General features: G+C 40.5%; 2 protein-coding genes across 2 annotated transcripts in view; both read right to left on the reverse strand.

The window, feature by feature from the left end:
- LOC123979821 (retinal-specific phospholipid-transporting ATPase ABCA4-like) overlaps positions 1–16700 on the reverse strand; it is a 54011-nt gene that overhangs the window by 15435 nt on the left and 21876 nt on the right. Inside the window, exons 20-32 of the mRNA XM_046063928.1 lie at positions 13412–13543; positions 13098–13237; positions 12801–12938; positions 11901–12079; positions 11096–11198; positions 10360–10565; positions 9906–9960; positions 9651–9731; positions 8385–8560; positions 7959–8083; positions 7754–7852; positions 7464–7653; positions 6838–6932 (exon numbers count right to left, since the gene is read on the reverse strand). Of these exons, the coding sequence (XP_045919884.1) occupies positions 6838–6932; positions 7464–7653; positions 7754–7852; positions 7959–8083; positions 8385–8560; positions 9651–9731; positions 9906–9960; positions 10360–10565; positions 11096–11198; positions 11901–12079; positions 12801–12938; positions 13098–13237; positions 13412–13543 (1719 nt within the window). The remainder of the gene's footprint in view (positions 1–6837; positions 6933–7463; positions 7654–7753; positions 7853–7958; positions 8084–8384; positions 8561–9650; positions 9732–9905; positions 9961–10359; positions 10566–11095; positions 11199–11900; positions 12080–12800; positions 12939–13097; positions 13238–13411; positions 13544–16700) is intronic.
- LOC123979812 (exostosin-1a-like) lies at positions 137–4357 on the reverse strand. Its single transcript, XM_046063919.1, has 3 exons — positions 4229–4357; positions 2807–2900; positions 137–412 (listed from the first exon to the last, which is right to left on the reverse strand). The coding sequence occupies exons 1-3, from the start codon at positions 4243–4245 to the stop codon at positions 290–292; spliced, it is 234 nt and encodes a 77-aa protein (XP_045919875.1). The 5' UTR covers positions 4246–4357; the 3' UTR covers positions 137–289.

A 16700-nucleotide genomic window follows, 5' to 3' on the forward strand; every position in this document is an offset into this window, starting at 1 on the left:
CAATGATGACTGATGTGGATATGAAAAGAATTAGCAACCATTTATTGGAAAGCAGATCAAAAAGAGTCTTACATTTAACAAAACAGCTAAAAGTTGAAACTTAGCTGCAGATATACAAACAGGCAATCTGGATTTACATAAACCAGAGAAAACATTTACTCACTCTGCTATAACTTGCAAACCACATGAACTCAAACATGCACAAAAAGAATTTCTTAATTACACGCTTAATAGTTCTGTTTCTGATTCTGTTTGTGTTTATTTGATTTCTGAAAACAGTTTCAATCATTTATGAGCCTGAGAAATCAAAGAAAACAACCACATTCAGTCTACTTGGATCGTTTTGACTCCATCTTAAGTGAGCACACTCAGGGGATGGCCATTTGTTTAGCTTTGGTTTTTCCAGCTGCACCTGTTAACACATCAATATGAAAACTGTAACTTCAGGTGCCGGAAAGTTAAATTACTCAAAGGAGGCGAGCAGGAGGTTTGATACAGAGAGGAGAAAGGGGTATTAAAAAGATCAAAAGGCAGAAGAAAGTTGATAAATAGATGTAAAAGAAAGATGAAAAGAGGGGAGGTAGTGAAGCTGAAAGTGACCTTTGGCAAAGGAGTGGCAGAGGGATGGAGGGATGAGAGGAGTGGTAGAGGGAACAGCTGGTGTGTGTGTTTGTGTGTGTGTGTGTATGTGTGTGTATGTGTGTGTTCGTGGTGGGAGTTTGATGTAATGACGGCCCTGTCACTCCCAGGTCATAAAGGTGTCAGCTAAACCAGAGCTGGCCCTTGGGCTCTGCTGCTGTCTCCTCCACAAAAACACACTCTCACACATAACCACACACAATCCAATGCATACAGCTATACACAGACACAAGAACAACCCCAGGCATACACAAACACACATACACACACACAGGGTTGACCTCTATTAGAAATTGCTTTCTCATGCAAAGACCAAAGCCTGTAAATACACTCCCTCTGTCTTCCTCTAGACGGTGTGAGTCGATGGATGGAGTGAGTCAGACAAATGGAGAAAGGAGAGGAGAGGAGTGGAGCGGGCATATTTTCCTCCTGAGTGAAGTGCGGCGTATGTGTGTGTGGCAGCTGATAGTGAGATAAGCGCACTTATGTGGGTGCACTCTGTGGACTTCAGTGTGCGGTAAGGAGAGGTAAAGGACAGTGCAGTAGTAATGCGGAAGAGTGTAGGGCAGTTATAGAAATGGGTGAACATGTAACAACAAAAAAAAAAAGAGATGTGAAGTGTGTAGATTTCAAGAGGTCTGAGTAAAGTGGAGTAAAATGCAGATCCTGTATTAGAAAATGACTCTAGATGGGTGTAATTTACCTCACAGGTTACTGTGGCCAAATAGTGAGGTGTGAGATATGTGTGTGAGGTGTTAACAGAACATTATATTAATTTTAACCCCTAAATCTACACTTAACCTTGACAAACTGTGCACTTTTTGAAAGCACAAAACCTCACGATTCTTCCTTTGGAAACCAAAGAGAGTTTAAGATTCATTTCACTCTCACCTTCTTTTATAATTAGAGTGCATACAAAACACACCACTCAAAAGAAAACTCACAATTGTACATCTTTGTGGCTGTATATTTAGTTCACTAGAACTTTGAACTAATTGTTTGTTCACACCAGAGAGTTTCACTGAGAAAATCATCCACACGTCTTTTAAAATATTCGATTCTACAACTGTGGCTAGCTGCTAATTGCTAGCATGATAGCCAGATTGGAACATGTTAGTGTGAGTTACAGACAATAGCTGCCTGGGTTTCTTTCTATTTTCCCTCTATTAGGAAACTGTGTTTCCTTTGCCCTTACATTTTGTTCTTGAAATTCTACATGATTTAATTTAGTAAGTATGAATTTAGTCATTTTGTAGGGGAAGATGGAAAGAGGGACAAATAAGGCTCTCCAAGCTAGTATGAAAGACAATAAGTTCACACAGTTTAGAAAAAGAAGCATTTGTACCATTGTCTCCTGTGTCAACTGTCTGTATTACTCATTTGTGGAGCAGTTTATATACCAAACTATGAAGGGTACAATAAAAATGGAATAGTGCAGCACAGCTAGTAAAATACAATATCTCCATCAATATGGACTCTCCTTAAAGGTCAGCACTGTGAGTAGTTTGTTATTGGCTATCCACTGAAATTAATTGATTTCACCATGACATTATGCAGATTTACTCCCTAATACTAAACTCCAAAGAGGTGCCTTTCAGAAGAGACCAGGATCATGGCTGTATCTAAAGGGTTCAAGAACAGTAACTATTTCATTTTACTATATGTTATTATTTGAGGGGATGTTTGTTTAGGTGGTTAAATATTTAGTAATGGGGGAAATAATTAAATACATATTAGGTGATGATAGTTGTTCATCTGACAAAAAATACCAAAATAAAGAATATTGTAACAGATTACTATTTATCCAGCAGCCCTTGGATGATCGGTCAGGCAATTTAACAGTTCATCTGCAAAATAAATAAATAAATAAATCCAAAGTTACAATGGTAAAAATACAGTTTAGAGGCAGGAAGTAGCTGCTAATCTTCTCAGTGAAGGTCTTGTTTGTTTATACTAATTACACTATTAGTAGGAAAATTAAGGTGGTAATGATTTAGTGATCCTTTAATGCTAGAGGTAGCACCAGTAAAACAACAGCTAAGTGCAATGTTGAGCGTGAGAAGGGGATTCTTTTTCTCCCCACTAATATTGCTGGGGGGTATAAATTTACGGCCTATGCAGTGCTTTCTCTCATAACGGAGTGTGTGTTCGTGTGTTGCTTGTTGACCTGCAGAGCCTCGAGGAAGCGAAAGGAGCCCAGTCGTCTGCCACGGGGCACCAAACAGAAGGTGGAGTTGTGGAGCATCTCCTTGTAGTCGTACCTGCAGAAACACAGCACACACACGTGATGAGTTCACAGACATAAACAAGAACATGGTACTTATACAGCACCACGCTTAGAAACATTTGTGCAATTAGAAGAATACAAACAGTACATGCATTACTGTCATGAGCTTATAGCCTAAACAATACTAAATGATAAGCAATACTGACTGATAATCGTAACATACAGCCAATAGCACTTTTTGTTTTTACGTAAACAAACAATCTTGATACAGATACCTTAGATTTTTTTTTTAAGAATTGTTTCCAAGATGCATACCGACTTGAGTGGAACATTGTATGGTTGATTAAATAAACTTGTTGGTATCGGTCTGGCTCGAAGAAATGTCAACGCCAAACACATCTTGTGAACTACATCATCATCATCACAATATGCACATGCGTTACACACCTTCACATTTCCACAATTTTGAACATTATGACATAGACCCAAACAGGCAAATCAGGAGCACTTAACACACATGTACACAAATCCTAATGAAAATTTCCAGCCAAATTTTAAGAACATCTGTTCCTGTGGTGTTCGCTTTGGTTGGTGATAAACACCACTGTCTGTCTGTTGGTCATAATGGAAAGGACAATTCTGGTTTCTGACGAAACCAATATGGATTTTACTATACAAGGAAACCAGATGGGGCAGGAAACATGACCTGTTACACAATTACAAAGGTTCTAGCAACAGTTTAGTCAGAATGTCTGAAGGCTACGTTCAGACTGCAGGCCAATGTGACCCAAATCCGATTGTTTTCCCCATATTTGACTCACATCTGATCTTTTTATGACAGTTTGAACAAGTCACATGGAATCTGATCTTTTCCAGTTCGGAATTGGGCCACTTCCATATGTGGTCAAAAATCCGATACAGATCGGAAATTTTTAAATGCGACCTCAGTCTGGACACTCAGGCCGCATTTGATGCGACTTTGACTTCACTCTAGAGCAGCTGTTCTGCTGTAGACGGAGCCGCGCTGAACGGAAAAGCTCCACAATATGCCATAATTAAACATGTGGCTCTCTTCCTTCTCTACCTTGCTATCATCTGCTCAGATTCCTTTCCTTATACCTAAAATTCACCGGACCGGGGCTCTCTTCTGAGTTACGTGCATGCTACTTGTCAGAGCGGACACAATGGGGGGAGAAAGAGAGTGTGAGCTGTGGGGCAGTTGCGTTGTCCAGCGCCAGAAACCGTAAACAAAAGAACAGGAAGTTGTGAACACTTGTAATAATTCGGGAAAAATGTGACCCATGAGAGGACAATGAAAAACGAGAGTCTCCCGCGAGCTAACCAGAGCTAACCAGAGCTAACCTTGTATGGAAAGCCATCCAGTTCAAAAATATGTGACTTGTAACACGTAGACAACATGTAGACAGCACGTTGACAACGCTCCTGGTTTACTTCTGTAGCCTGCAGCAGCGTGCTGTGAGTGACCTCGTGTTATTCTTCTGCGCATGCGGGTCACTTTCTGGCCGCGGACATTAAACACTGGAGTCTGATATGGGCCACATTTAAACTATAATGTGAACTGTCAAACAAAAAAATTTGGATCTGGGAAAAAAGGTATTAAGGCCTGCAGTCTGAATGTAACCTAATGGTTCTTTCAGACCAAAATCAAAGAGAGCGTTCGAGGTGGTGAGTTTACATACAAAGTCAAAGCAAAGACGCGTAGAGCCGCGATTTCCTGTTGGGCGATGCGAAGGCAACGCGAAGGAATTCGCGTGGGGATTTAGATTGTCTATATCAAAAGACAAAATATGTGATTTTTGGAAGGAAAAAGAAAATGGGTACCCAGGGGCTATCAATGTATAGCCTCTAGAAAGAGCTAAGGTTTTTAAGTTTTTAGGAGTTTGGTTGGATGAAATAGGGAAAATGATAAGTAAGTGTGAGAAGGTAATAAATATCATGAGGTGCTTATCTGGGTGTTCTTGGGGGGCAGATAGGAACTTGTTAATGATGATTTACAGTGCCTTGCGAAAGTATTCGGCCCCCTTGAACTTTTTCGACCTTTTGCCACATTGCAGGCTTCAAACATAAAGATATAAAACTGTAATTTTTTGTGAAGAACCAACAACAAGTGGGACACAATCATGAAGTGGAACGAAATTTATTGGATATTTCAAACTTTCTTAACAAATAAAAAACTGAAAAATTGGGCGTGCAAAATTATTCAGCCCCCTTAAGTTAATACTTTGTAGCGCCACCTTTTGCTGCGATTACAGCTGTAAGTCGCTTGGGGTACGTCTCTATCAGTTTTGCACATCGAGAGACTGAAATTTTTGCCTATTCCTCCTTGCAAAACAGCTCGAGCTCAGTGAGGTTGGATGGAGAGCGTTTGTGAACAGCAGTTTTCAGTTCTTTCCACAGATTCTCGATTGGATTCAGGTCTGGACTTTGACTTGGCCATTCTAACACCTGGATGTGTTTATTTGTGAACCATTCCAGTGTAGATTTAGCTTTATGTTTTGGATCATTGTCTTGTTGGAAGACAAATCTCCGTCCCAGTCTCAGGTCTTTTGCAGACTCCATCAGGTTTTCTTCCAGAATGGTCCTGTATTTGGCTCCATCCATCTTCCCATCAATTTTAACCATCTTCCCTGTCCCTGCTGAAGAAAAGCAGGCCCAAACCATGATGCTGCCACCACCATGTTTGACAGTGGGGATGGTGTGTTCAGGGTGATGAGCTGTGTTGCTTTTACGCCAAACATAACGTTTTGCATTGTTGCCAAAAAGTTCAATTTTGGTTTCATCTGACCAGAGCACCTTCTTCCACATGTTTGGTGTGTCTCCCAGGTGGCTTGTGGCAAACTTTAAACGAGACTTTTTATGGATATCTTTAAGAAATGGCTTTCTTCTTGCCACTCTTCCATAAAGGCCAGATTTGTGCAGTATACAACTGATTGTTGTCCTATGGACAGAGTCTCCCACCTCAGCTGTAGATCTCTGCAGTTCATCCAGAGCGATCATGTGCCTCTTGGCTGCATCTCTGATCAGTCTTCTCCTTGTATGAGCTGAAAGTTTAGAGGGACGGCCGGGTCTTCGTAGATTTGCAGTGGTCTGATACTCCTTCCATTTCAATATTATCGCTTGCACAGTGCTCCTTGGGATGTTTAAAGCTTGGGAAATCTTTTTGTATCCAAATCCGGCTTTAAACTTCTCCACAACAGTATCTCGGACCTGCCTGGTGTGTTCCTTGTTCTTCATGATGCTCTCTGCGCTTTAAACGGACCTCTGAGACTATCACAGAGCAGGTGCATTTATACGGAGACTTGATTTCACACAGGTGGATTCTATCTTCTTTATCATCATTAGTCATTTAGGTCAACATTGGATCATTCAGAGATCCTCACTGAACTTCTGGAGAGAGTTTGCTGCACTGAAAGTAAAGGGGCTGAATAATTTTGCACGTCCAATTTTTCTGTTTTTTATTTGTTAAAAAAGTTTGAAATATCCAATAAATTTCGTTCCACTTCATGATTGTGTCCCACTTGTTGTTGGTTCTTCACAAAAAATTACAGTTTTATATCTTTATGTTTGAAGCCTGCAATGTGGCAAAAGGTCGAAAAGTTCAAGGGGGCCGAATACTTTCGCAAGGCACTGTACAAAAGGTTTTGGAATCCGTGCAGTAGATGGCCTCAGCCAGCAGCCGTGAACTGGCTGCAGTGGCTGCAACGTATTCATTTAAAAATTTCATCCACAAAATGTGCTTCTCTTTTCCACTGACTCAGACTGTTATACGAGGTGTCTGATCCCTACGGATCCCTACCTGACACCATTTGTTTTTAACAAGAAAGAGAAGTCGTACTCAAGTGCATTTCTCACTCTGAAATCTACCTAAGAGGCGAGTTGTGTTCTCAGTTCAGATTCAGTTTTTGCTTTTCCGAGTTCTTCCTTTTGAATTGGGGCGAAGGATCTTATACCTGGTTCTGATTAGGCTGGGGTAGGTCTTCACCAGGTAGTCAGAGATGTTCCTGCCTGTTAGGTCCATAATAACATCTCCTGTTGACTGGATCCTCTGATACACAAAATGACACGCAGTGTACATTTAATATGAGACACATTGCGATTTCAGTTGAATTGGAAGTGATACCATAGTCAATGCACAATTGCGTGTGCTGAAGGAATTCAGTAGTGTGCTTGAGAAGGTAGATTTTGTGTGTGTAAGTCTCCACCTATGGGGAACTAGCAACTTATGCTAAGCCCTCGGCCAGAAATCTAGGGTTAGTTTTTGACCAGGGCTTGTATTTTGAACCCCATGTAAAGAAAGTTGTTCAGTTATGTTTTTATAATTTAGGAAATATAGCCAAGGTTAAGTCTTTTATTTCAGCCACACATCTGGAGAAACTCATCCATGCCAGTCATCTTCTCCCTCCATCGAATATAGTAACTCCCTATATAAAGTATCTGTTATCAGTCAGAAATCAGTTCATCGCCTACAATTAGTCAATAATTAGTACAATTAGTTCCTGGTTTCACCTCACTTAAGACTCATTTTAGAAAATAGCTTTCAATCTGTGATGCGTATTGTAGTGACCCAACTACCTACCTGTGGAGGTGGCAGGCCTCCAGCTCCCTCAGGACACACAGGGAGCATGGTGAGCTTCTTCGGTGTGCTGCATTGACAGTCTGGAGATGGTCTGAGGGAGTTCCATTCAGGGCCAGCCAGCATATCTATCAGGACAGGGTTAACCAGGGGCATCTCCCACTCCGTGGTGATGTTGTTACATGGGAAATCTCTACCAGTGGGAGAAATTGACCCATGTGTTCAAACGAGAACAGCACAGAGGACAGTCTAGAAAAAATGTGAAGTGAACTAAACCTGTGAAGGTGACTCACTCCAGTGGTTCATCAACCATGCAGCGAGTCCCAAAGCCAGGTTTGTCCAACAGCACTTCACCAAAGTATCTCATCTGTGGATCCATAGGGCGCTCATTACTGCAATGGACAAAATAAAAGTACACATTGCTATGTCAAAATCAAAATATTTATTTAGGAACATTTTAGCTATATTCATTTAGTATATTCAAGTCCCAGTGCCCACCTGAAGAAGGTGTACTGTCTCCCATACACCCAGGGACTAAGAGTCATACTTGGATACTCGCCGAAAGGTGGAACAATCAGAGTGAATGTCAATGCCAGGAAAACAAAACTGGCTGGCAGCACAATCTACCAAAGACAGAGACATAAGTGCGATTTAACAGACAATAAAAACAGACAATATTATATAAGATTCACACAAGGATTAGCATCCTGATGCGTCTTGGAAATTCAAGCCAATTCAGACAGCCAAACTATTTAACAGTAAAGCGAAATATAACAATATAACTGAGATAAGGACCTCTGCTGATCCACTGTAGACAGCCTAGTTTTCATATTTAGATCTTGTACATACCGTATACTGTAGCACCACTGAAAACATAAAATGCTACTAAGATTGTGACAGTGCGGTAAATCATAGCAGGCTTACCTGGGCAAAGAAGTCTTTGTAAGAGCGTGTCGCATGATGCAACCTTTTGATCAACAGAGCGAAGAACTGTTTGATAATCAGACACAGGCCTCTGACCTGGTAGGATCCCCTTCCTGCACTGCCTTCTGGGACATCACATGGGCCCTGACCATTGGAGTGCAAAGCCCCACCTGTCTCTGGAATATAAAGCTCAAGTTGCACAGTCTGATTTGCACATGCAGTGAACGCTAGATTAAAGAGGCCAGCCAGCAAGCCAAGCATGTTTAGTGGTCTGTGAACCGTGATCAAAAAGCTTTTACTAGCAGTGCTCCGCTAGCCTTAGGGATGTAGTTCATAATCTTAACATGGGTTAGGGTTAGAGTTAGTGTGCCAGTACAAGCTCTGGATCAAAATATATTTATGATGGATGGACATCAGTTGGACACGTGTTGAAATTCCCAAGCCGAAGCTCTCTGCATTACACTGTCATTGCCAGGAAAAACACTTTTGCTTAAACATGTGTTCAGGAATGAATTAAAGAATGTTTAAAAGATGAATGTGACACTGGGGAAATTCTGAGATTTAGATGGGAAGATAGATACCACTCCTATGTTTGTACAGTAATCAAGCTATCACCAGCAGCCAGTGAGCTTAGCTTAGTACAAAGACTGGAAACAGGAGAAAACAGCTAGCCTGGCTCTGTACAAAGGTAACCAAAAAAAAAAAGAGCCAGCAGCCCTCAACTCACTAATTTTGTTATATCTAGTAACGCCAAGTTGTGGTTTTACAGGGGTTTCTCTACCAGAGCATTTCTTGGCCGGAAACAGTAACTTCCTGGAGTTTTGTTGTCCACTTGAGGTGACAAACAACATGCTAATTAGTTAGTGAGCTTTAAAGTGTTGGTAGACAGATTTTGTTCCCTTTGGACAAAGCCAGTCTAGCTGTTAATCTTGGGACTTGACAGGAAAGTACTGTTTCACTGTTTCAGCCAGCAGCAGGTAGCTAACCAGCTGCTGGCTATCGCTTCATATTTACAGAATAGTGAGTTGTACTGATCTTCTCATCTAACTCAGCAAGAACGAGAGGGCATTTCCCAAAATGTCGAGCTATTCTGTTAATTTCTCAGTTGACCTTCACATATTCTTTTTATTAAAAAATATTTATTTATTCAAAACAATATATTACAACCCATGATAGACTGTAAACCCTCATAAATTACAGATATTGATGTGTTTTTCCCACAACAGCAGCATTTGTCCAGAGCTGTAAGCTGAAAGCCACTGTCACCTTTTTGTAGTTCCATATCAACAGCCACTCTGTTGAATCCACAGAGACTAGTTCGAGAGATCTGTTGCAATGATTTCTTGTCTGAGAGAGTTAGAGAATGGGATACAAAGGATGTAATTTACATGATGGGTAGATAGAAAAGAGGCCTACAAGAGACTACAACTACACATTTAGACACACAACAAATCAATAGGATGAGAAAAAGAAATTAAGGGATAGCACTACAAAAACTTAGTGCCGTTTTTCTTTATTTACCTTGTATACATTTCCTGTTGGTTGCATTCCCATCAGCAGTGACCTTTAGGAAGATCTACAAGGAAATAGCTTATTTTATTTTCAGGACCCAAGATTAACAGATGCTCTTGATTACAAATCCTTATGAAACAGAGTAATCACTGTGAAGGTGAACGTCAGGCAGCGACTGGATGACAGATTGCCTCAATAAAACGCTCCTTGCTTTCTTTTGTACTTGCGATCAGATTGCTGTTTAGCACTGAAAATGAAAATATTACTTGTATTGAGGGGGTAGTCATTGTCAGTTTGATCTATTGTTTAATATTTTTAAGTCCTGGGACTATAATGTAAATTTGAAAACGGAAATTACTTTTTTGATTTCCTAATAGATCACAACTGCATGTAGTTGGTAAAGACAAGCAGTCCAATGGTTACTAGAACTGCTACCATTTCTTTTTTTATTATTTCCACACACCTCCTCCAGCGATGCGTCGGACACGCCAAAGCTGCTGAGGCCGATATCAACAAGGGTCTCCTCCAGCTCCCTGAAGAGGCTAGCATAGGCCCTAGGCTGGAAGTTACGGTTGGGCAGCAGATAGGTCAGCTCCTGGCCAATAGCCTCGATGAGACGAGCCTCTGGCACGTGATGATGGACCAGGGCTGTGATGCTTTCCATATTACCTGGAAACAAGTGGTAAGGCTAAATATTACCTGGAAACAAGTGATAAGGCTAAATCATCAGAATTCCATCCCTTTTTAATTAATTAATTTAATATATTTTTTACCTGCCCTTTACCTATTTTATACGCTTATATCTGACAACTGAGACATGGCATGTTAAGTAGAAATTTACTTTAAGAAAAACCACAAAAAAGAGGGTGTGCAAAACCACAGCAGGGTAAACATATGATAAATCATATTATAGCATACGGTTGGGCAAAACTGCGTATTCAATTGACCTTTAATAGTTCTACAGAGGGCCTACAGTAGTACAGTGAGCACAGTAAGTAAAGGGTGTTTCTAGGTGTGTTGGCTGCAGGTACAAAAAGTAGACTGAGAGAAGTGCTGTTCATCAACAGGACAAACACATTATGATCCATTGCATTTTTAATTTAGAAGTTGAATAGACTAAAACAGTTTAAAGAAGACTGACAATGCACTTGGCAAAACAGAAACTCACCAGACAAGGGTAGAACTAATGGTGACCTTACCATCCATTTGTCTGTCTGGGGTCTGGCTCTCCTCCTGGTTCACTTTAAACTTTGAACACTTTGAACATTGACAGGAGCAATCCTCTGTACAGTCACAGCTGGCCTGCAGGACAAAATGTTATCAGAAACCATTTATTATATCTCCTTACCTTATATCTCTCCTGCAAGCACTTTCACTCCCCCTTATTCTCACAGGGATTCATTTACATAGAAATCAGAGAGGGAATCATAAAGGTGAAACCATTGTATTAGTCCATCTGATGTTAAATATCTGTAACCGTTTCCTGTACAACTTGGATAAATCCACAACAGCTGAACAGTAATAAGGACTGCTACAAGAAGTCATTCCTGCCCTCTGCAATTAATATCCCCTATAAAACACCCCTCTGGGCAGGGAGAGGATACCTATTCATTCTGAATGACAATGTACATTCTACACTCAGTTTCACAGTTGCAGTCTGAGAGATATATCTTTAAGCCTTTTTTTACCTGTACTTATTTATATATAGTTTGAATGAATATATATTTGTAAATGTATTCATTGTATGAATACATTATCTATATATCAGTAAGCTTTTTTCTTTTTATGTCTATTTATATATTATTAACCAGGATTTTAATTGATAATTTACTATAGCCAAATGGCTGTTTAATATGATGTTCTAGCCAAACAATAATTCAATTATAGCAGTATATTTAATCCAACCTTCAACCCAAATGTATCATTTAACTTTTAAAGCTACCACTGTGTTGAAAGCCTTAATGCACACAAATATACACAAGGCTCCATTTCACGACTTCCCACCTTTGGAGTGTCATGTTTCATTCGTCGCACAAGAGTGAGGTAGAAGCCAGCGCCAAAACAGTTCTTCAGGAAGATGGGGGAGCCGCAGCAGTAGAGGCGGCCCTGAGAGATGATGGCCACCCTGTCACTCAGCAGGTCGGCCTCGTCCATGTGATGGGTGGACATGATCACTGTGCGCCCTGCAACATGGGATAGTGATGGACAATGAAAAATGGCTAAATAGAGAGAAATGAAAGAAGGATGGATGTTTGATGATTCTGATTTTGCCATTTTTCTGAAGTTCAGTAGGCTCAAGAATATATGACATGAAGCATTTGTTATTTCTTCATAAAGTTACCCAGTTCTTTAGCAATCAGGTTTTGTGGAAAAACTGTCAAGATTTGTTGTCTATAGTAGCATCAATGTTTTGTGAAGGATCCTGGTTAAATTGTTTGTGGCCCGACCATCATAAAACTTAGATGTAATATAGCATAACAAGCTACTTTGTTTAGAATTATTTTCACCTCAGATCTCTTCTAATCATGTTATAAGCAAAGTTCATGCCATGTATAATAACACTAGTTGTCAAGGAAACCTGATAATAAAACTTAACTCATAATTTTCTGCATAATAATTTGCAAAATATTTCCTCCTGCCAGCAAACACTTTAGCTGACAACACATGTTTGGCAGTTATTACAAATACAACATAATGTTAAATGGTTGGTTTATGTGACAAAAACAAAGACATTTAATGCATGATGATAACAATTAGAGGAAATATAAGAGTGTAAAGGTATGTTATTGGTCTATTGATATTGGAAAATACTTTTCTAAGTCTTAATCTGTCTGATGGACTAATGTAGAAAACCTACACCGTAGGGCTCTGTACACTCTTCTAGCCAGCAGGGGTCAGTGTTACCTGCACGGTATTTGAGAAGCAGGTCCCAAATGGAGCGTCTGGAGTATGGGTCCACCCCTGAAGTGGGCTCATCCAGGATCACCACCTTAGCCCCACCAACAAACGCCAGGGCAACCGATAGCTTCCTCTGCATGCCCCCTGGATTAGAACATCATAAAGTAGTGACAGAGTACATTTGTGTGAGTGTGTGTGTGTTTGTGTTTGTGGTTTGCATTGGTAGTGACTAGTAAACATTAATACATTAGTCTATACACCTGCATACTAAGTGTGGATCATCTATTGCAAAATAAGACAGACCTGAGAGGTTCTGGGTCAGCGCATCCCTCTTGTGGGGAAGACCCAGATCCTGCAGCATGTTTTCCACCTCTTCCTCGGCCTCTGCTATTGGACGGCCTTTCAACAGCGAGTAGAAGAGGATATGCTCCGCTACAGTCATACTGATAGAAAACAAGAAAAAGAGGGGGGAACTATTACATTTTACACACTACCACCCTTTTTTTATTTTGTTTTTATCACTCTGTATGGTGGTTACTATTATGGTACAATAAAATGCCCCAAATTTCCCAAAACTATTTGAATCCGAAATTCTACGTCTGAGGAGAGTTACATACTACTGAAAAAGTATGTTGTGTTGAGGGCACATTCCCAGAGAGAGTCGGATGGTGTCCATGTCTGTGCGAATGTCCTTGCCATAGATGGTGGCTGTCCCTGAGGTAGGAGGGAACATACCGGTCAAAATGGACCTGTGAGAAAGAAAGAGAGAAATGAGTAAAGTGGAACAGGATGTCCCCAAGCTACATATTGACACTGCAAAAGTAATTTGCAGAGACTATTTTCTACATGTGAAGTACTTCACATATGGGTGTTGTAGGTGAGCATGCTTGCATGTACAGCATCTGTGTGACGTACATGGTGGTGGTCTTCCCAGCCCCATTGTGGCCCAGAAAGGCAGTAATCTGGCTCTCATAAAAGCTGATGCTAAGACCATCCACGGCCGGTCTGGAGCTACTGCCAAACACCTTGACCAGGTTCTGGATACAAACTCCCTTCACCAGGTCAACTGGCTCTGCCTCAAAGAACGGCTGACCTGCATACAGCAAAGACAACCACATGTATGTTACTAATTTGTCTGAACTAGGAGTGAATATGCCTCTGGACTGTTTGCGTAGTTACAAAGCAAAATGAAATCTACCACAGCGGACGTGTCTTTCAAGTAAACAAAGCAACAATAATAAAAAGGTCAACCAAATTACGTGACAATCAAACGTCACATCTCAGAAAGTAACAGAGGTGTAATTTTATTTCTCAAATGTGTATGAAAGAGGCAAGACACATATGAGATCAGGGGATTGGACTGTCATACAGTGTAAAAAAGTGTTTCCATCACTTATTAAGTGAACATGAAACTGAGACACTAGCAGTATGTGTGTTCACATATGCCAGCAAGTGCAAACACACACAGGGACATTGATTTCCCACACAGTGACTTTGATTGGCAGAGAGGGAAATGGAGTGCAAATAGAGAGATGACCTCAGCCCTGAATGGAAATCAAGTGTATGGAGAAATATTACATTAACATGTGTAATTAATTATATTTGGAATCATGCTGTAATTTGTCCTACTGATATGTAGCAGATATGGTGATATATAATCAAATGCAGCCACAATGTGTAAAAATAAAATCATGATACTGTAGAACTATTATGTCCCTCTTCCAGGAAGTTACCACGTGAACATGTTTTGGCTATGAAGTTAACAAACTGCACCTATCTGTAGAAAACCAGCCCTGTACACCCTCAATCTGATGAAAGAGTTGTGCTGAAGCTTTTTTTTAAATATGAAACAACAAGCAATATGTAATTATTATACCGTCTTTCTCCTGGTTCTCCTCTGCCTCAGCCTGGTTCAGCTTCTCCAGCCTCTCCCGCTGATCCTGGTGTTCACATGAGGCTGTCTCCTCCAGAGTCTTGGGTTTCTTCTCATCTTTCTCCTGATCTTGGTCTTCCTCCTCCTCCTCTTTTTTCTGCTGCTCTCCTTGCTCTTTGGTTGCCAGGTTGTCAAAGGCTTTTTTATCCAACTTCTGTCTGTTGCCGCCTTTGGTGAAAAAAAAAGATGGATTTTAAAACTGACTCATGTCACTGGACAACAAGCTTTTAACAGTCTAGGTCCTCTTTATTTTAGAAATAAATAATAATAAATAAATAAATAAATAGACATATTAGTGTTCAGGAAAAATGTTAAGTAAGAAAGCTTACCTGAAGCTGGTGCCACACTGTTGAGCCAATAACAGGGCAGGAAAGGGAAGTAAAATGGTCGACCAATTCCATACTGTCCTGTGACGAAAAGCAAAATAATATAGTAGTAGTTGTTACAGTAAATTCGGAAATAAATCAAAATAGTATTTGTTTTTACAGCAGAAGTTGTGACCAAACCCTTCATTTCTCTCTAATGCACTGACCAGGGAAGACATTGTCCAGGTACCAAGCCAGCACACCGTACAGTATAGTGTCCAGGCCCATCATGCAGATGGAGGTAAGAAAGGAGAACTCATCTCCCTCCAGGGGGCTGGTCTGGATGTTATCCCACTGCAGACCCAGGCCCTGCTCTTCGTATCGCGACAAGTACTCTGTGCCAAAGCCAAAAGCCACTTGGGACAGCAGACTCTGAGGGTAGAAGTAATGATAAAATCATCTTTGTTCTACATTTAAAGCCTGTCCTTCAACCATCTATTGTCCAAAGCGTATTCAGTGTTTTAACTACATTTTCCTCACTACATAAATTGAGAAATGCTATGCTAGTTAGTAAAATAGACTGTGTGACTCACTCAGTTACTTTTAGTCTTGAGTTTAGTCAAACATAGTTTTAATGCTTCAGTGTCTTGCGATCTGATGGGTCTGTAATATAATTAAGGAATAACAACTAGCTGTGTTTAAAATATGGCTGATAAAATACCAAAATCAATTCCTATATCTGATGATGTACGTGGGAAGAGACAAGTGTTGAAGATTCTGAGCAGGTAAATCCTGTGCTGTAGCTAAAAATGAATAATTACTCTACATTTGGTAGCATGTTTTCAATTGAAGCACACTCCCCTGTTAGAGAGAGATGCTGAGACGTGACACCCACCACCAGGATCTTCATGTCCTTGGTGATGCGGTCTTGCCAGGCGAAGCAGAAGATGTGCGGGAGGTAAAGGGTGAAGTAAACAATGCCACAGCATGCTGCTGCCAGGTTGGCCTGGTTGAAGAAGACACTGAAGAGGAAGCATTGCATGATGGTAGCCATGGTAAAGGTGAGCAAAAAGAGGAAGAGGATGACGGCGTTGCTGTAGTTCAGTACCCTTCCTCCCTATAGGTCAAAGACAGAGACGAAGACGCAGGGTGATGTTTTCAATTGCAATGCACAGAATCTTCTTAGGAATGTGAAGGACATGCCGATTAATGTTGTGAACTAGACAAAAAAGTTGTCTTTACATAAATGCTTTTGTAAATAATTTGGCAGGGGAAGTTTTCCCAAAAACTGAGATTTGATTGCTTTGGAGCAAGTTGCAATGGATACACTGGCTAGGTTCTTAAACATTGATTTTCCCTATTAAATCTCCCCTTAAATAGCTTTAAACTTAGAAAAGACTTTTTTCCCCCCACACTGTATGACAATGTAACATATACGGGGTATTTTGTAGCTGCATTAGTTATACATAATGATTGAACTGAATGAAATATTCAACTCCAGGACACAGTGTTTTCAGAATGCAATGTAGACATTGTTTGGGTAATCTTGGTATAAAACATTGCTCTACACAAATCCTCCATTAGAGGTCACAACAGTCTATTTTGCAGTAACATGTCAGATGAGGCACTGGCTGTCTACAAAAGATGACTTGTGTAAGAGTTCATCAT

Source organism: Micropterus dolomieu, linkage group LG01, assembly GCF_021292245.1.
Source record: "Micropterus dolomieu isolate WLL.071019.BEF.003 ecotype Adirondacks linkage group LG01, ASM2129224v1, whole genome shotgun sequence".
NCBI classification, from domain to species: domain Eukaryota; kingdom Metazoa; phylum Chordata; class Actinopteri; order Centrarchiformes; family Centrarchidae; genus Micropterus; species Micropterus dolomieu.